This window comes from Gymnogyps californianus, chromosome 7 (genome assembly GCF_018139145.2).
Source record: "Gymnogyps californianus isolate 813 chromosome 7, ASM1813914v2, whole genome shotgun sequence".
Taxonomy (NCBI): Eukaryota; Metazoa; Chordata; class Aves; order Accipitriformes; family Cathartidae; genus Gymnogyps; species Gymnogyps californianus.
In genome coordinates, this window is record NC_059477.1 from 584474 (window position 1) to 601659 (window position 17186).

The following is a 17186-nucleotide window of genomic DNA, read 5'->3' on the forward strand; positions in this document are numbered from 1 at the left end:
CGGCGGCGGCGGCGGGGCGAGCAGCGGCGGGGCGGCGGCGGACCGCCGTCAAGCCAGCAGCGGGCGGCGGGGCCCCGCGCCGGTTAGCGAGGGGCGGGGCCCCGCGCGGCGTGGGGCAGGACGAGGTGGCCGAGTGGTGAAGGCGATGGACTGCTAATCCATTGTGCTCTGCACGCGTGGGTTCGAATCCCACCCTCGTCGGGACTTTTTGCTGCCGCGCGTGGGGCCGGGGGGGGGGGGGGGAATGGGGACAGCATAAGGCTGGCGTGTGACAGCGGCCGGGGTTGGCTCCTGCCTGGCACACCGGGACCCTGGGCTCCACTCCCAGCGGCGTCTGAGCCCCAGGGGGAATCTAGTAGCCAATGCCTGGTCCACCATGGCAACTGCATCCTCCCAAGGGGAAGAGGTCAGCAGTCCCCCCTCAGCAGCGTTTGAACTTTGGAAAGGGGATGGCAGGAGGAAACCGAGGAGCCCAGGCAGAAGAAATTGAAGAAGCATCTAAAAAGGCAGCCAGGTCCTGGCATGGAGGTGGCTGGAAGTCTCTTATCCAAGACTCATGGGGAAAAAAAAAACCAACCCACTCAGAAATCCTTAAAAGAGCTGTTACTGCACGAAGTGGCTGTTAAGCAGTAAGACGATAACCCTCTGCAAGGGGAGGGCGCAACCGGAAAGCAAACTGGGACAAGTGAAGCGTGAAGCCATGATGAAATGAATACCTTGGGGAGTGAGGGCGGAGAAGATGGGAAGGGATTTCCATCGGAGGTGTCGGTGAACGTGCCTGTTCATTTTAACTGCAAAAAAGAAAGAAAGAGCAAAAGGCAGAGGAGTGCAAATCCCATCTTGCACATGGTGGGAGCCCATGAGGGGGAGAGGAGGGTGCCCCGGCCCCACGCCGCCCCGAGCCCCGGTTCGTACCGGGGTGCCCAGTGGCTCCGGGCAAGCTGCCCGAACAGGGACCCAAACAAAGAGCTGGTGGATCAGCTCCCTGCACCCCACCCAGCAGGGGGGTTAGCTCTCTCCTGCAGCTAATCCCGCCTGTCCGACAGGCCCGGGCACCCTAGGAAGGTAACTGAGATGCTGCCAGGTCCCTCCTGCCAGCCCTGCTAGCTATAAGAGCCTGGGGGGCCAGCTGCAGGCAGGGCAGCCATGCCACGGGGACAGATCCTGCTGCTGCTCCTGCTCACGGGGCTTGCAGGCACCGCAGGGCAGGGGCAGGAGTGGGACCTGGGTGGGAGCGATGCCTCGGTCATCGCCGTGCCCAACGGTGGACCCTGGGGAGACTGGGCCTGGCCGGAGATGTGCCCCAAGGGCTCCTACGCCAGCGGCGTCAGCTTCAAGGTGCAAGCCTCCACGCCAGTCCCCACAGCCGGTCTGGGGACCCTGGTCCCATGGGGAGTTAACCCCTCACCTCCGTTCCCTCGCAGGTAGAGGCGCCCCAGGGGGTGATGGAGGACGACACGGCGCTCAACGGGATTCGGCTGCACTGCTCCCGCGGCGGGGATCCCAGTGGCGGCTACACGGCCGAGTCCCAGAGCGGCAGGTGAGCCCCCGGCGGTCCCCGTCCTGTCCCCGTGGCTGCGGAGCCTCCTTCCCGGCTGCCTCCTCCTCCTGCACTCCCCGGCCTCGGCACCGACCATCTTCTCTCTTCCCCCGTCTAGGTGGGGCCACTGGTCGGAGGCCTGCTGGTGCCCCCACCGAGGGCGCCTGGTGGGCTTCGCGCTGCGGGTCCAGCCGCCCCAGCGCGGGCTCCTGAGCGATGAAGTGGCCGCCACCAGCGCCCGCTTCGCCTGCTCCGACGGGCACGTCCTGGAGGGGCCAGGGTCCACCTGGGGCCAGTGGGGCAGCTGGAGCCCCCAGTGCCCCAGGGCGGTGTGCGGCATCCAGACGCGGCAGGAGCCTGCACGGGGGCTGAAGAGGGACGACACGGCCCTGAATGATCTGCGTCTCTTCTGCTGCCCGTAACGAGCACTGGAAACCCACTGCAGGGCACCCGATCCCATGACCCAGCTCCACAGCAGAGCTTGTGCCCGGGGTCCCCTCTCCCACGACCCCACATCCACCAGGAGATGCCTTACCCCTGGTACCCTCAGGAGACACCTTCCCCTCATCCCCATGGGCTCCACCATTGCATATCTGCTGGTGTCTGCCCCCAACACCTACCCCGCTTCCCAGAGATGCTCCCAAGTCCTTTCTGCCCCCACCCAGACTTCCAGATATTCCCCAGCATCTCCAGGACTGTCCCTGTCCTACCCTGAAATGAGCTTTCAGTAAAAGCATGCGCCCAGACTACGGCGGGGCAGCTTTGTCATTGGGAGGGGGCAAACCGGGGCAGAGAAGCGGGGAGCCGCAGCCGGCCCTGCCAGGACACGGGGACACGTCCCCAACCAAAGGGGGTAACCAAGAAGTCGTAGGCGGACCCTCCTCAAAGGGCAGAAGGATGGGAGGCTGTGGCACTGGAGGAAATCCCGATGGGGACATCGGCGTCCCCTGCTCGGGGCAGAGACCCCCAGCAGTGCCCCCAGCTTTGGGCAGGGAAGAAAAATAGCCCCCAGGCCCAGGCACCACTGGGAGTCGAACCCAGGATCTCCTGTTTACTAGACAGGCGCTTTAACCAGCTGAGCCATGGCGCCCACCTGCCCCACTGCCGTGGGGTGCCCCACAACCACGGTGTGTGCCACGGCCCCGGCCCCTGCCCAGCCCCTGTCCACATCCCACTGCCACCCCGAAACCAGGGACACCTTGCGGAACCAACGGACCTGGGCACAGGGTTGGGACGCCGGGAACGGGGGACAGTCCTGTGTGTCAGGCTGAGCTCAAAGCCCTGGCGACTGTGGGGTGTCCCTGGGGGATAAAAGTCAACGGCCGGGTCCCAAATGAGATCTGCACCAGCCGGGTGGGAGCGGGGCGGTGGGTGCCCAAAAGGAGGGCTCGTCCGGGAGTTGAAGCTGGGACCTCTCGCACCCGAAGCGAGAATCATACCCCTGACCAACGAGCTGGGGTGCGCAGCTGGGACCCAGCCCAGATCCTGTCCCCCACGGCCCCGGGCACCGCACAGGCCAAGCCGTGCCCAGCGCAGGTGGGGGCTGCCCCAGGGCGCTGCCCCCTCCCTCCCCTCTGCTCTCCGGCCATCGGTTCCCCCAGCTCCCCCGGGGATGATGCACAGGGCCATGATGCGGAGCCGCTCGGCATCTCAGCAAAGTAGTCCACACTCCCCACCCTGCTCCCCTCGGCGGCTGTTTCCTCACCTCTCCCGGGTCTGCAAAACGTGGAAAACCCGAGGGAACCTGTGCCCCTGCTGCTCCGGGGCCGTCACAGCCCCATCCTGGGGCATTGCGGGGCTCCCTGTGCACCCCTGGCTCTCCCTGCCCAGCCTGTCCTTGCTGCCCCATTTTCCTGGGAAGCGGGGAAGTTTGCGGGGTGGCCGGTGCATCCCCGCACACCCCCTCAGCCCCGCTCTGCTCCCCAGGGGCTTGTGGCAGGGCCCGTCCCCAAAACTCCACTGCCCGGGGTCCCTGTTCAGCGCTGCCCCCCCCAGCACCCCAGAGCCCGGCACAGGGTGGGGGTGCCCGGGCAGCTGCGCACCCCGGCTCGTTGGTCTAGGGGTATGATTCTCGCTTAGGGTGCGAGAGGTCCCGGGTTCAACTCCCGGACGAGCCCTCCTTTTGGGCACCCACCGCCCACAGCCCCTGCGGGGACGGGGCACGAGGGGGCGATGCTGCCTGGCACAGGGGGGACGGGTGGCCTCCCCAGCTCAGCAGTTCCTGCCAACACGAACGTTCACCCCAAGGTCCCTGGGGAAGGGACACAAGGTGCCCCCACAACCCGCAGCACCCAGGCAGGGCAGGGAAAGGGCCGTGGGCACTTCCTCACAGCCTGCGGGTGCTGGGAATCAGCCCCAGGCCAGCCGTGCCTGCAGGCAGCCTCAAGGCTTTTCTGAGGGGGCCTGGGGAGCTCTGCCAGCCCAGCAGCCCGCAGGAGGGGGTCTGGGGAGGCAAAAGGAGCTGGAGATGCTGGGGGTTGAACCCAGGGCCTCTTACATGCAAAGCAAGCGCTCTCCCGCTGAGCTACATCCCCTCTGCATGGGCACAGCTGGGGGCCTGGGCAACTCCCCTCACCCCCCACCCCTGCCCCACTGCCCACCGCTCACCCTGCTCTGCCCCCACAGTCCTCACCCCAGAAACAGACCCCCAGGGCTCACGCTGATGGCAGCACCCGCTCTGCTCTGCGGTGCCCAGTGCTGCCTCCAGCTGCCCTTTCCCACCCCTTCCTCCATCTGCCTCCCTGCCCCCACCCACCCACCCACCAGCTCCTCGCTACCGCTCCTGGGGTCCATCCTGCCCATGGGAACGTGGGGCACCGACCCCACTGGGCCGGGCACCGCTGCCCTCGTCGTGCCCCGGTTATGCCATGGTCCCACGCACCCCTGGGGACGGTGGGTGCCCAAAAGGAGGGCTCGTCCGGGAGTTGAACCCGGACCTCTCGCACCCAAAGCGAGAATCATACCCCTAGACCAACGAGCCGGGGTGCTGCACCCCATTGCACCCCCAGCCGCTGCGCCCCACACACTTTTGGGGGTTTGGGGGAGCAGCTGAGGCTACGTGTGTCCCTCGGCACGCTCTGGGAGCATCCCTGGGAGCATCTTGCCATCGCTGGTGCATGGAGCCAGCAGCTGGAGGTGGCTGTGGGGCGTTAGTGCCCAGCATCTCCAATTCCCACCATCTCTGGGGGTTTTCCTCCTCCTCCAAACCACCTCCCCGCCTCTTGCAGAGGTTGACATGGCTGGTGCTTTGCAGCATCCCCCCTGCGCCCTTCTTCCTCCATGGCCATCCCCAAAGCTGATGGTCCCCTCTGACGTGGCTTTCTCGTCACTCCCAGAAAATCCCTCTTGCTGCTTCCTTCCCCAGTCCCCAGAGCTGCTGACGGTGGGGTTCGGGCGCTTGCAGGCACTGGGTGTCCCTCGGGTGCCCCAGGCTGCCAGTGGGGCCGGGACAGGGTGCGGGGTCCCTGGGGCAGAGCAGGGGCATGGTTTTCTGGACGCAGCCCCTGGGTGAGGGGCTGCCTGTAGCTGTGCCAGGGCGGGCAGCCGAGCTGCTGCGGGAGCCCCGGCTGCGGTGCCATGACGGTGCCCGCAGCCTGCACCGCAGTCCCGGGCAGAGCTGCCCAGCAGGGATGTCGCCCCCTCCGTGCCCCGTCCCCGGCGGTGGGTGCCCAAAAGGAGGGCTCGTCCGGGAGTTGAACCGGGACCTCTCGCACCCTAAGCGAGAATCATACCCCTAGACCAACGAGCCGGGGTGCGCAGCTGCCCGGGCACCCCCACCCTGTGCCGGGCTCTGGGGTGCTGGGGGGGCAGCGCTGAACAGGGACCCCAGGGTCCCAGGCGCAGCTTTTTGGGGACGGGCCCTGCTGCCAGTCCCTGGGGAGCAGAGCGGGGCTGAGGGGGTGTGCGGGGATGCACCGGCCACCCCGCAGACTTCCCGCTTCCCAGGACAACGGGGCGCCCAGGGGGATGAGGGGGTGCCCGGGGCGGGGGGCAGGTGTCCCCCCCGGGTGCTTGGGGACGGGGCTGTGATGGCCGAGGGGTGAAGGCGTTGGACTCGAAATCCAATAGGGTTTCCCTGCGCAGGTTCGAATCCTGCTCACAGCGACAGATTTTACCCGCCGCTACGGGACCCGGCCTGGGGCTGGGGGGATCGGGGGCAGCAGGGGGCTGGGCTCCACGGCAGCCCCAGCCCTGCACCTCACCCCCTGCCTGGGGACCACCTCCCACACCAGGAACCTGCTGCTCCCTGGCACAGAGAGCCCACCTACCGCAGGGAGACGTGGACCACTTGCCCTGGGGCCACTTGAAGCCCTCCCCTCTCAGCAGGGACCACCCAGAGAGGCTGAGGGACCTCCACCATGGGGTCTCAGTGGTGGCTTTATCTGCGGATGCTTTGACCAGTGGGCTCTGGGACAGCTAGGACCCACCCTGAGCCCAGGGCTGGGGGCCAAGAGGGAGGGCTGGGGAGCCCAGCGCAGGCTTGGGGTATGCTTCCACCTTCAGCTGTGAGAGGACCTGGGTCCAGCTCCCAGAGGAGTCCTCCCCTTGGGCAAAGCCTGCCCTGCTTTTGTCTGGGGCGTGCAGAGCTCATTTGGGGGCAGCTCTTGGCTTTTGCCCCCTTGTTCCCCCCCGACGGTCACTGCACAGTTGGGCTGGGCAGGGCAAGTGGGGCAGCTCCCTCTCTCAGGGGTCCTGGCATGGGGTGGGGGCATCCACTGTGCACCACTGCTGTCCCCCCAGTCCTGGGCCAGCTGTGCCCGCAGGCAGCCCCAGGGCTTTTCTGTGGCACCTGGGGGGCTCTGGCAGCCCTGCAGCCCGCATGGAGGGGGCTCTGGGGAGGCAAAAGGAGCTGGAGATGCTGGGGGTTGATCCCAGGGCCTCTTACATGCAAAGCAAGCGCTCTCCCGCTGAGCTACATCCCCTCTGCGTGGGCAGGACTGTGCCCAGGGGTCCCTGCCGACCCCCGTGGTCCAGCTGCCCCCACGGCCACAGGGACCGGGCAGTTATGTACTGTGGCCACCTCCAAACTCCGGCCCCACATCCTGGGCACTGTAAGATGGACGTCTCTGCTCCAGGCTGTGCCAGGGGCAAAAGGCAGTATCAGCCACCCTCACCAACCCCCAAAATTGTGGGGCGCAGAGGCTGGGGGTGCAATGGGGTGCAGCACCCCGGCTCGTTGGTCTAGGGGTATGATTCTCGCTTCGGGTGCGAGAGGTCCCGGGTTCAACTCCCGGACGAGCCCTCCTTTTGGGCACTCGCCTTCCTCGGCTGCAGTGGGACTGTGGCATAACCAGGGCACGATGAGGGCAGCAGTGCACGGCATAGGGGTGAGTGCCCGTCTCACTGGGTACGTCCCCGTGGGCAGGATGGACCCCAAAGCTGGCAGCGTGGAGGGCTGTCTGGGGTGAGGGCTGGGGGGCAGAGCAGGGTGAGCGGGGGGGGGGGGGGGTGAGGGGAGTTGTCCAGGCAGCGTGCCAGAGGGGATGTAGCTCAGCGGGAGAGCGCTTGCTTTGCATGTAAGAGGCCCTGGGTTCAACCCCCAGCATCTCCAGTTCCTTTTACCTCCCCAGAACCTGTTGTCTCCTTGGGCATCGCTGGAGGACGCTTCTCTTTGGTGCCTGCCCGGTGCCGAAGCTCTCTGCTGCGCCTGGATTTTTCCCAGCCATCGGTAAATACCCCCGGATGTTCCCTTCTCCCAGCCCCGGCACGTGTGGGTACTGGGGCTGCCAAGGGGTACTGGGACTGCGCAGATGGCCCCACACCAGGCTGGGGGACATTTTCTCCCCAGAGGCAGACCCCAGGACAAAGTCGGGGTGTCCCCGCCCTGCGGGGGGCATGCGAGGGGCTGTGATGGCCGAGGGGTGAAGGCGTTGGACTTGAAATCCAATAGGGTTTCCCTGCGCAGGTTCGAATCCTGCTCACAGCGAGAGATTTTACTCACGGCTTGGATGGGGTTGGGGAGCAGGGCAGCCTCATCCCCCGGGAGCCGATGGCTGGAGAGCAGTGGGGAGGTAGAGGCACTGGTGGGGCCTGGGGGACCCTGGCTTCAACTCCTGGATGAGCACCTCCTTTTGGGCACCCACCGCTGGGCACAGCCCCTCCGGGGATGGGGCACAGAGGGGGCGATGCTGCCTGGCACAGGGGGGACGGGCGGCCTCCCCAGCTCGGCCACATCCCCTCGGCTGGGATGGTCCCACCACTGCTGGGAGCGAGGTGCTGCCCGGTGCCTCGTGGGCAAAGAGACACGGCTCGGCCGTGGCCAGGGCGTGGTCCCATCCTGGGTGGGGAGGGGGCTGTCGGGGGCCCTGCTGCCACCATGTCCATGGTGGGCAGCTCTGCCGGGGGCCATGGTGCAGATGCCTTCCAGGAGTAGAAGTAGAGTTTATCACCACTGCCCTGTGGAGGAGGTGGGTTTGAGGAGGCAAAAAAAAGCTGGAGATGCTGGGGATTGAACCCAGGGCCTCTTACATGCGAAGCAAGCGCTCTCCCACTGAGCTACATCCCCCTGCCCAGGGGGGGCTGCCTGCGCCCGGGGGTCCTGCTGCCCACCCTGGTCCTCTTGGCCCCATGGCTTTTGGAGCCAGGGCAGTTACGGACCATGGCCGTGTCCGGGTGCCAGCACCGCAGCCAGGGCAGAGCAAGGGGGACCTCCCAGCTGTGAACATCCATCGGGGCCAAAAAGAGCTTCCCCAGCTCCCATCCCACCCCAACCAGTTCCCTGAGTGCTGGAGCTCAAGTAGGGGGTTCCTGCCCCCCATGCAGCACCCCGGCTCGTTGGTCTAGGGGTATGATTCTCGCTTCGGGTGCGAGAGGTCCCGGGTTCAACTCCCGGACGAGCCCTCCTTTTGGGCCATCCGCTTTCCTTGGGTGGCGTCCATGGCCCCAGCCCATGGTGGGACCAGGGCCAGGGTGGTGGGAGGGCACCGGTGCCTGGTGCAGCGGGGATGGGCAGAGTGTTTGGGGTGGGCACGTCCCCATGGCCAGCATGGAGCCTTTTAGAAGCAGCTATGGGGATGGTGGAGTGCAGCCCCTGACTATTTTTGGGGTCCTTGGGGCAGAGCAGGGTGAGCAGTCGGGGGTGAGGGGAGTTGCCCAGGCCCCCAGCCGTGCCCACGCAGAGGGGATGTAGCTCAGCGGGAGAGCGCTTGCTTTGCATGTAAGAGGCCCTGGGTTCAACCCCCAGCATCTCCAGCTCCTTTTGCCTCCCCAGAGCCCCCTTCCTGCAGGCTGCTGGACTGGCAGAGCCCCCAAAATCCCCCCCTAGAAAAGCCCTGAGGCTGCCTGCGGGCACAGCTGGCCTGGGGCTGCTTCCTGGCACCCACAGCCTGCGGGGAATGCCCGTGGCCCTTTCCCTGCCCTGCCCTGCCCAGGCGCTGCAGGGTGTGGGGGCACCTTGGGTTCCTTCCCCAAGGGGCTCGAGGTCTCTCTTGGAGTCTATGTCAGTGCTGGGGGGAGCGGCCAGGCAGGAGCAGGGTGGTGGGTGCCCAAAAGGAGGGCTCATCTGGGAGTTGAACCCGGACCTCTCACCTTTCCAGCCTACGCGAGAATCATACCCCCTGACCAACGAGCCGGGGTGCGCAGCTGGGACCCAGCCCAGATCCTGGCCCCCACGGCCCCGGGCACCGCACAGGCCAAGCCGTGCCCAGCGCAGGTGGGGGCTGCCCCAGGGCGCTGCCCTCTCCCTCCCCTCTGCTCTCCGGCCATCGTCCCCCCAGCTCTCCCAGGGATGTGGCACAGGGTGATGTGGGGGAGTCCACCCCGTATCCCGAGAAAACGCCACTTCCCCACCTATCCCAGGCTGCAAAGCCTGGAAAACCTTGGGGGGAGCCTGTGCTCCTTTGCCCTGTGCACCCCTGGCTCCCCTGCCCAGCCCGTCCTTGCTGCCCCATTGTCCTGGGAAGCGGGGAAGTCTGCGGGGTGTCCGGTGCATCCCCGCACACCCCCTCAGCCCCGCTCTGCTCCCCAGGGGCTGGCGGCAGGGCCCGTCCCCAAAACCCACTGCCCGGGGTCCCTGTTCAGCACTGCCCCCCCCAGCACCCCAGAGCCCGGCACAGGGTGGGGGTGCCCGGGCAGCTGCGCACCCCGGCTCGTTGGTCTAGGGGTATGATTCTCGCTTAGGGTGCGAGAGGTCCCGGGTTCAACTCCCGGACGAGCCCTCCTTTTGGGCACCCACCACCTTCCTCCCGCCCAGCTGCTCCCCCCACCACTAAAATTCACCCCAAGAGACACCCCGAGCCTCGTGGGGAAGGGACCCAAGGTGCCCCCACACCCTGCAGCGCCTGGGCAGGGCAGGGAAAGGCCACGGGCATTCCCTGCAGGCTGTGGGTGCCAGGAAGCAGCCCCAGGCCAGCCATGCCCGCAGGCAGCCTCAGGGCTTTGCTGGGGAGTTTTGGGGGCTCTGCCAGCCCAGCAGCCCGCAGGGAGGGGGCTCTGGGGAGGCAAAAGGAGGTGGAGATGCTGGGGGTTGAACCCAGGGCCTCTTACATGCGAAGCAAGCGCTCTCCCGCTGAGCTACATCCCCCTGAAACAGCCTCTGACCTGGCTTTCTCATCGCTCCCAGAAAATCCCTCTCGCTTTTTCCTTCCCCATTCTCCCGGAGCTGCTGACCGTGGGGTTTGGGGGTTTGCAGGCACTGGGTGTCCTCGGGTGCTGTTGGGTTGGCGAGGGGGCCGGGACTGGGAGGACGGCTGTGGGGCAGACCAGGGACACGGTTTTCTGCAGGCAGCCCCGGGCAGAGCTGCCCACCATGGACGTGGTGGCAGCAGGGCCACGCTCTGCCGTCCCCCACTGCCCCGGCAGCCCCCTCCCCACCCAGGACGGGACAAGCCCTGGCCACGGCCGAGCCGTGTCTCTTTGCCCACGGGCACCGGGCAGCACCTCGCTCCCAGCAGTGGCGAGACAATCCCAGCCGAGGGGATGTGGCCCAGCTGGGGAGGCCGCCCGTCCCCCCTGTGCCAGGCAGCATCGCCCCCTCCGTGCCCCGTCCCCGGCGGTGGGTGCCCAAAAGGAGGGCTCGTCCGGGAGTTGAACCCGGGACCTCTCGCACCCTAAGCGAGAATCATACCCCTAGACCAACGAGCCGGGGTGCGCAGCTGCCCGGGCACCCCCACCCTGTGCCGGGCTCTGGGGTGCTGGGGGGGGCAGTGCTGAACAGGGACCCCAGGGTCCCAGGCGCAGCTTTTTGGGGACGGGCCCTGCCGCCAGCCCCTGGGGAGCAGAGCGGGGCTGAGGGGGTGTGCGGGGATGCACCGGACACCCCACAGACTTCCCGCTTCCCAGGACAACGGGGCGCCCAGGGAGGACTGGGACAGATTTTGAGGGCCAGGGCAGGGGGAGCCAGGGGTGCACAGGGAGCCCCACAATGCCCCAGCCTGGGGCTTTGATGGTCCCAGAGCAGGAGGGGCACAGTTCCCCTCCGATGTTTTCCATGTTTTGCAAACCTGGGCTTTTCTAGGGGGCCTGGGGGGATCTGCCAGCCCAGCAGCCCGCAGGGAGGGGGCTCTGGGGAGGCAAAAGGAGCTGGAGATGCTGGGGGTTGATCCCAGGGCCTCTTACATGCAAAGCAAGCGCTCTCCCGCTGAGCTACATCCCCTCTGCGTGGACATGGCTGGGGGCCTGGGCAACTCCCTGCACCCCCCACCGCTGCCCCACTGCCCACCACTCACCCTGCTCTGCCCCCACCCCAGAAACAGACCCTCGGGGCTCACGCTGATGGCAGCACCCGCTCTGCTCTGCGGTGCCCAGTGCTGCCTCCAGCTGCCCTTTCCCACCCCTTCCTCCATCTGCCTCCATCTGCCTCCCTGCCCACCCACCCGCCAGCTCCTCGCGGCCAGCTCCTGGGGGTCCATCTTGCCCATGGGAATGTGCCCAGCCAGGACGTGGGACCAACCCCTCTGTGCCAGGCACTGCTGCCCACACAGTGCCTTCACCATGGCCTGGTTATGCCATGGTCCCACACGCCGCCAGGGAATTTGGGTGCCCAGAAGGAGGGCTCGTCCGGGAGTTCAACCCGCAACCTCTCACCTTTTCACCCTAAGCGAGAATCATACCCCCTGACCAACAAGCCGGGGTGCGCAGCTGGGACCCAGCCCAGATCCTGTCCCCCACAGCCCCGGGCACCGCACAGGCCAAGCCGTGCCCAGCGCAGGTGGGGGCTGCCCCAGGGCGCTGCCCTCTCCTTCCCCTCTGCTCTCCGGCCATCGGTCCCCCCAGCTCTCCCGGGGACATGGCACAGGGCGATGTGGGGGAGTCCACTCAGCATCCCGGGCAAATGCCACTTCCCCATTCTCCCGGGTTTGCAAAATATGGAAAACCTTGGGGGGGAACTGTGCCCCTCCTGCTCCAGGGCCATCACAGCCCCATCCCGGGGCATTGTGGGGCTCCCTGTGCACCCCTGGCTCCCCCTGCCCTGGCCCTCAAAATCTGTCCCAGTCCCCCTGGGCGCCCCGTTGTCCTGGGAAGCAGGGAAGACTGCGGGGTGTCCGGTGCATCCCGCACACCCCTCAGCCCCTCTCTGCTCCCCAGGGGCTGGCGGCAGGGCCCGTCCCCAAAAAGCTGCGCCTGGGACCCGGGGGTCCCTGTTCAGCGCTGCCCCCCCAGCACCCCAGAGCCCGGCACAGGGTGGGGGTGCCCGGGCAGCTGCGCACCCCGGCTCGTTGGTCTAGGGGTATGATTCTCGCTTAGGGTGCGAGAGGTCCCGGGTTCAACTCCCGGACGAGCCCTCCTTTTGGGCACCCACCGCCGGGGACGGGGCACGGAGGGGGCGACATCCCTGCTGGGCAGCTCTGCCCGGGACTGCGGTGCAGGCTGCGGGCACCGTCATGGCACCGCAGCCGGGGCTCCCGCAGCAGCTCGGCTGCCCGCCCTGGCACAGCTACAGGCAGCCCCTCACCCAGGGGCTGCGTCCAGAAAACCATGCCCCTGCTCTGCCCCAGGGACCCCGCACCCTGTCCCGGCCCCACTGGCAGCCTGGGGCACCCGAGGGACACCCAGTGCCTGCAAGCGCCCGAACCCCACGGTCAGCAGCTCTGGGGACTGGGGAAGGAAGCAGCGAGAGGGGTTTTGTGGGAGTGACGAGAAAGCACGTCAGAGGGGACCATCAGCTTTGGGCATGGTCGTGGAGGAAGAAGGGTGGGGGGGGATGCTGCAAAGCACCGGCCATGTCAACCTCCGCAAGAGGCAGGGAGGTGGTTTGGAGGAGGAAAACCCCGGAGATGGTGGGAATTGGAGATGCTGGGCACTAACGTCCCAAGGCCACCTCCAGCTGCTGGCTCCGTGCACCAGCGATGGCAAGAGGGACCTTGCTGCTCCCAGAGCGTGCCGAGGGACACACGTAGCCTCAGCTGCCCCGCCAAACCCCCAAAAGTGTGTGGGGCGCAGCAGCTGGGGGTGCAATGGAGTGCAGCACCCCGGCTCGTTGGTCTAGGGGTATGATTCTCGCTTTGGGTGCGAGAGGTCCCGGGTTCAACTCCCGGACGAGCCCTCCTTTTGGGCACTCACCTTCCCCAGGGGCGCGTGGGACCATGGCATAAACGGGGCATGACGAGGGCAGCGGTGCCCGGCCCAGTGGGGTCGGTGCCCCACGTTCCCATGGGCAGGATGGACCCCCAGGAGCCGGCCGCGAGGTGCTGGCGGGTGGGTGGGCAGGGAGGCAGATGGAGGCAGATGGAGGAAGGGGTGGGAAAGGGCAGCTGGAGGCAGCACTGGGCACCGCAGAGCAGAGCGGGTGCTGCCATCAGCGTGAGCCCCGGGGGTCTGTTTCTGGGGTGAGGGCCGTGGGGGCAGAGCAGGGTGAGCGGTGGGCAGCGGAGCAGTGGTGGGGGTGAGGGGAGTTGCCCAGGCCCCCAGCCGTGCCCACGCAGAGGGGATGTAGCTCAGCGGGAGAGCGCTTGCTTTGCATGTAAGAGGCCCTGGGTTCAACCCCCAGCATCTCCAGCTCCTTTTGCCTCCCAGAGCCCCCTCCCTTCCAGCTGCTGGGCTGGCAGAGCCCCCCAGGCCCCCTCAGAAAAGCCTTGAGGCTGCCTGCAGGCACGGCTGGCCTGGGGCTGATTCCCAGCACCCGCAGGCTGTGAGGAAGTGCCCACGGCCCTTTCCCTGCCCTTCCCGGGCGCTGTGGGGGCACCTTGTGTCCCTTCCCCAGGGGCCTTGGGGTGATTGTTGGCAGGAGAGCTGCCGAGGCTGCCTGTCCCCCCTGTGCTGGGCAACATTGCCCCATCTGTGCCCTGTCCCCGCAGGGGCTGTGCCTGGTGGTGGGTGCCCAAAAGGAGGGCTTGTCTGGGAGTTGAAGCCAGGATCTCTCACCTTTCCACCCTAAGCGAGAATCAATACCCCCTGACCAACGAGCCGGGGTGCACAGCTGGGACCCAGCCCAGATCCTGGCCCCCACGGCCCCGGGCACCGCACAGGCCAAGCTGTGCCCAGCGCAGGTGGGGGCTGCCCCAGGGCGCTGCCCTCTCCCTCCCCTCTGCTCTCCGGCCGTCAGTCCCCCCAGCTCTCCCGGCGACATGGCACAGCGTAATGTGGGGGAGTCCACCCTGTATCCCGAGAAAATGCCACTTCCCCACCTATCCCAGGCTGCAAAGCCTGGAAAACCTTGGGGGGAGCCTGTGCTCCTCTTGCCCTGTGCACCCCTGGCTCCCCCTGCCCAGCCCGTCCTTGCTGCCCCCGTTGCCCTGGGAAGCGGGGAAGTCTGCGGGGTGGCCGGTGCATCCCTGCACACCCCCTCAGCCCCGCTCTGCTCCCCAGGGGCTGGCGGCAGGGCCCGTCCCCAAAACCCACTGCCCGGGGTCCCTGTTCAGCACTGCCCCCCCAGCACCCCAGAGCCCGGCACAGGGTGGGGGTGCCCGGGCAGCTGCGCACCCCGGCTCGTTGGTCTAGGGGTATGATTCTCGCTTAGGGTGCGAGAGGTCCCGGGTTCAACTCCCGGACGAGCCCTCCTTTTGGGCACCCACCACCTTCCCCAGGGGCGCGTGGGATAACCGGGGCATGACAAGGGCAGCGGTGCCCGGCCCAGTGAGGTCAGTGCCCCATATCCCCGTGGTCAGGATGGACCCCCAGGAGCCGGCCGCGAGGTGCTCGTGGGTGGGTGGGCAGGGAGGCAGATGGAGGAAGGGGGTGGGAAAGGGCAGCTGGAGGCAGCACTGGGCACCGCAGAGCAGAGCGGGTGCTGCCATCAGCGTGAGCCCCGGGGGTCTGTTTCTGGGGTGAGGACTGTGGGGGCAGAGCAGGGTGAGCGGTGGGGCAGGGGTGGGGGGTGAGGGGAGTTGCCCAGGCCCCCACCTGTGCCCATGCAGAGGGGATGTAGCTCAGCGGGAGAGCGCTTGCTTTGCATGTAAGAGGCCCTGGGATCAACCCCCAGCATCTCCAGCTCCTTTTACCTCCCCAGAGCCCCCCCCCATGCGGGCCGCCGGGCTGGCAGAGCCCCCCAGGGCCCCCAGAAAAAGCCCTGGGGCTGCCTGCGGGCACAGCTGGCCCAGGACTGGGGGGACAGCAGTGGTGCACAGTGGATGCCCGCACCCCATGCCAGGACCCCTGAGAGAGGGAGCTGCCCCACTCGCCCTGCCCAGCCCAACTGTGCAGTGACCGTCGGGGGGGAACAAGGGGGCAAAAGCCAAGAGCTGCCCCCAAATGAGCTCTGCACGCCCCAGACAAAAGCAGGGCAGGCTTTGCCCAAGGGGAGGACTCCTCTGGGAGCTGGACCCAGGTCCTCTCACAGCTGAAGGTGGAAGCATACCCCAAGCCTGCGCTGGGCTCCCCAGCCCTCCCCCTTGGCCCCCCAGCCCTGGGCTCAGGGTGGGTCCCAGCTGTCCCAGAGCCCACTGGTCAAAGCATCCGCAGATAAAGCCACCACTGAGACCCCATGGCTGGGGGTCCCTCAGCCTCTCTGGGTGGTCCCTGCTGAGAGGGGAGGGCTTCAGGTGGCCCAGGGCAAGTGGTCCATGGCTCCCTGCGGTAGGTGGGCTCTCTGTGCCAGGGAGCAGCAGGTTCCCTGGTGCGGGAGGTGGTCCCCAGGCAGGGGGTGAGGTGCAGGGCTGGGGCTGCCGTGGAGCCCAGCCCCCTGCTGCCCCCGATCCCCCCAGCCCCAGGGCGGGTCCCGTAGCGGCGGGTAAAATCTGTCGCTGTGAGCAGGATTCGAACCTGCGCAGGGAAACCCTATTGGATTTCGAGTCCAACGCCTTCACCCCTCGGCCATCACAGCCCATCCCCAAGCACCCGGGGGGGACACCTGCCCCCCGCCCCGGGCACCCCCTCATCCCCCCTGGGCGCCCCGTTGCCCTGGGAAGCAGGGAAGTCTGCGGGGTGGCCGGTGCATCCCCGCACACCCCCTCAGCCCCGCTCTGCTCCCCAGGGGCTGGCGGCAGGGCCCGTCCCAAAAAGCTGCGCCTGGGACCCTGGGGTCCCTGTTCAGCGCTGCCCCCCCCCAGCACCCCAGAGCCCGGCACAGGGTGGGGGTGCCCGGGCAGCTGCGCACCCCGGCTCGTTGGTCTAGGGGTATGATTCTCGCTTAGGGTGCGAGAGGTCCCGGCTTCAACTCCCGGACGAGCCCTCCTTTTGGGCACCCACCGCCGGGGACGGGGCACGGAGGGGGCGACATCCCTGCTGGGCAGCTCTGCCCGGGACTGCGGTGCAGGCTGCGGGCACCGTCATGGCACCGCAGCCGGGGCTCCCGCAGCAGCTCGGCTGCCCGCCCTGGCACAGCTACAGGCAGCCCCTCACCCAGGGCTGCGTCCAGAAAACCATGCCCCTGCTCTGCCCCAGGGACCCCGCACCCTGTCCCGGCCCCGCTGGCAGCCTGGGGCACCCGAGGGACACCCAGTGCCTGCAAACGCCCGAACCCCACGGTCAGCAGCTCCGGGGGGCTGGGGAAGGAAGCAGCGAGAGGGATTTTCTGGGAGTGACGAGAAAGCCACGTCAGAGGGGACCATCAGCTTTGGGGATGGCCGTGGAGGAAGAAGGGCGCGGGGGGATGCTGCAAAGCACCGGCCATGTCAACCTCTGCAAGAGGCGGGGAGGTGGTTTGGAGGAGGAAAACCCCTGGAGATGGTGGGAATTGGAGATGCTGGGCACTAACGCCCCAAGGCCACCTCCAGCTGCTGGCTCCGTGCACCAGCGATGGCAAGATGCTCCCAGGGATGCTCCCAGAGTGTGCTGAGGGACACACATAGCCTCAGCTGCCCCGCCAAACCCCCAAAAGTGTGTGGGGCGCAGCAGCTGGGGGTGCAATGGGGTGCAGCACCCCGGCTCGTTGGTCTAGGGGTATGATTCTCGCTTTGGGTGTGAGAGGTCCCGGGTTCAACTCCCGGACGAGCCCTCCTTTTGGGCACCCGCCTTCCCCAGCGGCGCCTGGGACCATGGCATAACCAGGGCACGACGAGGGCAGCGGTGCCCGGCCCAGTGGGGTCGGTGCCCATGTACCCATGGGCAGGATGGACCCCAGGAGCCGGTTAGCGAGGAGCTGGTGGGTGGGTGGGTGGGTGGGCAGGGAGGCAGATGGAGGAAGGGGTGGGAAAGGGCAGCTGGAGGCAGCACTGGGCACCGCAGAGCAGAGCGGGTGCTGCCATCAGCGTGAGCCCGGGGGTCTGTTTCTGGGGTGAGGGCCGTGGGGGCAGAGCAGGGTGAGCAGTGGGCAGTGGGGCAGCGGTGGGGG

At 67.5% G+C, this 17186-nt stretch overlaps 1 protein-coding gene and 25 non-coding genes across 26 annotated transcripts; 17 read left to right on the top strand and 9 right to left on the bottom strand.

Moving 5' to 3' along the window:
* The first annotated feature begins 119 nt into the window (after nucleotides 1-119).
* On the top strand, nucleotides 120-201 carry TRNAS-GCU (transfer RNA serine (anticodon GCU)). Its single transcript has one exon. It is a non-coding gene; the product is annotated as a tRNA-Ser (tRNA).
* A 945-nt stretch (nucleotides 202-1146) lies between these two features.
* Nucleotides 1147-2046, top strand: VMO1 (vitelline membrane outer layer 1 homolog). The gene is made up of 3 exons (XM_050899945.1): nucleotides 1147-1338; nucleotides 1425-1540; nucleotides 1659-2046. The coding sequence occupies exons 1-3, from the start codon at nucleotides 1147-1149 to the stop codon at nucleotides 1960-1962; spliced, it is 612 nt and encodes a 203-aa protein (XP_050755902.1). The 3' UTR covers nucleotides 1963-2046.
* Nucleotides 2047-2556: 510 nt separating this feature from the next.
* Nucleotides 2557-2630, bottom strand: TRNAT-AGU (transfer RNA threonine (anticodon AGU)). Its single transcript has one exon. It is a non-coding gene; the product is annotated as a tRNA-Thr (tRNA).
* Nucleotides 2631-3585: 955 nt separating this feature from the next.
* TRNAP-AGG (transfer RNA proline (anticodon AGG)) lies at nucleotides 3586-3657 on the top strand. The gene has a single exon. It is a non-coding gene; the product is annotated as a tRNA-Pro (tRNA).
* Nucleotides 3658-4002: 345 nt separating this feature from the next.
* TRNAA-UGC (transfer RNA alanine (anticodon UGC)) lies at nucleotides 4003-4074 on the bottom strand. The gene has a single exon. It is a non-coding gene; the product is annotated as a tRNA-Ala (tRNA).
* A 375-nt stretch (nucleotides 4075-4449) lies between these two features.
* TRNAP-UGG (transfer RNA proline (anticodon UGG)) lies at nucleotides 4450-4520 on the bottom strand. Its single transcript has one exon. It is a non-coding gene; the product is annotated as a tRNA-Pro (tRNA).
* A 1042-nt stretch (nucleotides 4521-5562) lies between these two features.
* On the top strand, nucleotides 5563-5644 carry TRNAS-CGA (transfer RNA serine (anticodon CGA)). Its single transcript has one exon. It is a non-coding gene; the product is annotated as a tRNA-Ser (tRNA).
* A 746-nt stretch (nucleotides 5645-6390) lies between these two features.
* On the bottom strand, nucleotides 6391-6462 carry TRNAA-UGC (transfer RNA alanine (anticodon UGC)). Its single transcript has one exon. It is a non-coding gene; the product is annotated as a tRNA-Ala (tRNA).
* A 248-nt stretch (nucleotides 6463-6710) lies between these two features.
* Nucleotides 6711-6782, top strand: TRNAP-CGG (transfer RNA proline (anticodon CGG)). The gene has a single exon. It is a non-coding gene; the product is annotated as a tRNA-Pro (tRNA).
* A 237-nt stretch (nucleotides 6783-7019) lies between these two features.
* On the top strand, nucleotides 7020-7091 carry TRNAA-UGC (transfer RNA alanine (anticodon UGC)). Its single transcript has one exon. It is a non-coding gene; the product is annotated as a tRNA-Ala (tRNA).
* Nucleotides 7092-7384: 293 nt separating this feature from the next.
* Nucleotides 7385-7466, top strand: TRNAS-UGA (transfer RNA serine (anticodon UGA)). Its single transcript has one exon. It is a non-coding gene; the product is annotated as a tRNA-Ser (tRNA).
* A 507-nt stretch (nucleotides 7467-7973) lies between these two features.
* TRNAA-CGC (transfer RNA alanine (anticodon CGC)) lies at nucleotides 7974-8045 on the bottom strand. The gene has a single exon. It is a non-coding gene; the product is annotated as a tRNA-Ala (tRNA).
* A 263-nt stretch (nucleotides 8046-8308) lies between these two features.
* TRNAP-CGG (transfer RNA proline (anticodon CGG)) lies at nucleotides 8309-8380 on the top strand. The gene has a single exon. It is a non-coding gene; the product is annotated as a tRNA-Pro (tRNA).
* A 279-nt stretch (nucleotides 8381-8659) lies between these two features.
* On the top strand, nucleotides 8660-8731 carry TRNAA-UGC (transfer RNA alanine (anticodon UGC)). The gene has a single exon. It is a non-coding gene; the product is annotated as a tRNA-Ala (tRNA).
* Nucleotides 8732-9624: 893 nt separating this feature from the next.
* On the top strand, nucleotides 9625-9696 carry TRNAP-AGG (transfer RNA proline (anticodon AGG)). The gene has a single exon. It is a non-coding gene; the product is annotated as a tRNA-Pro (tRNA).
* Nucleotides 9697-9989: 293 nt separating this feature from the next.
* On the bottom strand, nucleotides 9990-10061 carry TRNAA-CGC (transfer RNA alanine (anticodon CGC)). The gene has a single exon. It is a non-coding gene; the product is annotated as a tRNA-Ala (tRNA).
* A 488-nt stretch (nucleotides 10062-10549) lies between these two features.
* Nucleotides 10550-10621, bottom strand: TRNAP-AGG (transfer RNA proline (anticodon AGG)). Its single transcript has one exon. It is a non-coding gene; the product is annotated as a tRNA-Pro (tRNA).
* A 439-nt stretch (nucleotides 10622-11060) lies between these two features.
* On the bottom strand, nucleotides 11061-11132 carry TRNAA-UGC (transfer RNA alanine (anticodon UGC)). Its single transcript has one exon. It is a non-coding gene; the product is annotated as a tRNA-Ala (tRNA).
* Nucleotides 11133-12189: 1057 nt separating this feature from the next.
* On the top strand, nucleotides 12190-12261 carry TRNAP-AGG (transfer RNA proline (anticodon AGG)). Its single transcript has one exon. It is a non-coding gene; the product is annotated as a tRNA-Pro (tRNA).
* A 689-nt stretch (nucleotides 12262-12950) lies between these two features.
* Nucleotides 12951-13022, top strand: TRNAP-UGG (transfer RNA proline (anticodon UGG)). The gene has a single exon. It is a non-coding gene; the product is annotated as a tRNA-Pro (tRNA).
* Nucleotides 13023-13402: 380 nt separating this feature from the next.
* TRNAA-UGC (transfer RNA alanine (anticodon UGC)) lies at nucleotides 13403-13474 on the top strand. Its single transcript has one exon. It is a non-coding gene; the product is annotated as a tRNA-Ala (tRNA).
* A 927-nt stretch (nucleotides 13475-14401) lies between these two features.
* On the top strand, nucleotides 14402-14473 carry TRNAP-AGG (transfer RNA proline (anticodon AGG)). Its single transcript has one exon. It is a non-coding gene; the product is annotated as a tRNA-Pro (tRNA).
* A 360-nt stretch (nucleotides 14474-14833) lies between these two features.
* Nucleotides 14834-14905, top strand: TRNAA-UGC (transfer RNA alanine (anticodon UGC)). Its single transcript has one exon. It is a non-coding gene; the product is annotated as a tRNA-Ala (tRNA).
* A 750-nt stretch (nucleotides 14906-15655) lies between these two features.
* Nucleotides 15656-15737, bottom strand: TRNAS-CGA (transfer RNA serine (anticodon CGA)). The gene has a single exon. It is a non-coding gene; the product is annotated as a tRNA-Ser (tRNA).
* A 276-nt stretch (nucleotides 15738-16013) lies between these two features.
* TRNAP-AGG (transfer RNA proline (anticodon AGG)) lies at nucleotides 16014-16085 on the top strand. The gene has a single exon. It is a non-coding gene; the product is annotated as a tRNA-Pro (tRNA).
* A 693-nt stretch (nucleotides 16086-16778) lies between these two features.
* TRNAP-UGG (transfer RNA proline (anticodon UGG)) lies at nucleotides 16779-16850 on the top strand. The gene has a single exon. It is a non-coding gene; the product is annotated as a tRNA-Pro (tRNA).
* The last annotated feature ends 336 nt before the right edge of the window (nucleotides 16851-17186 follow it).

Bases quoted from the DNA above. Each gene is read 5' to 3' on its own strand.
- VMO1 (XM_050899945.1), top strand. From the start codon at position 1,147: ATGCCACGGGGACAGATCCTGCTGCTGCTCCTGCTCACGGGGCTTGCA. The intron at 1,339-1,424 runs GTGCAAGCCTCC...GTTCCCTCGCAG, and splicing joins CCAGCGGCGTCAGCTTCAAG to GTAGAGGCGCCCCAGGGGGT. The intron at 1,541-1,658 runs GTGAGCCCCCGG...TCCCCCGTCTAG, and splicing joins GCCGAGTCCCAGAGCGGCAG to GTGGGGCCACTGGTCGGAGG.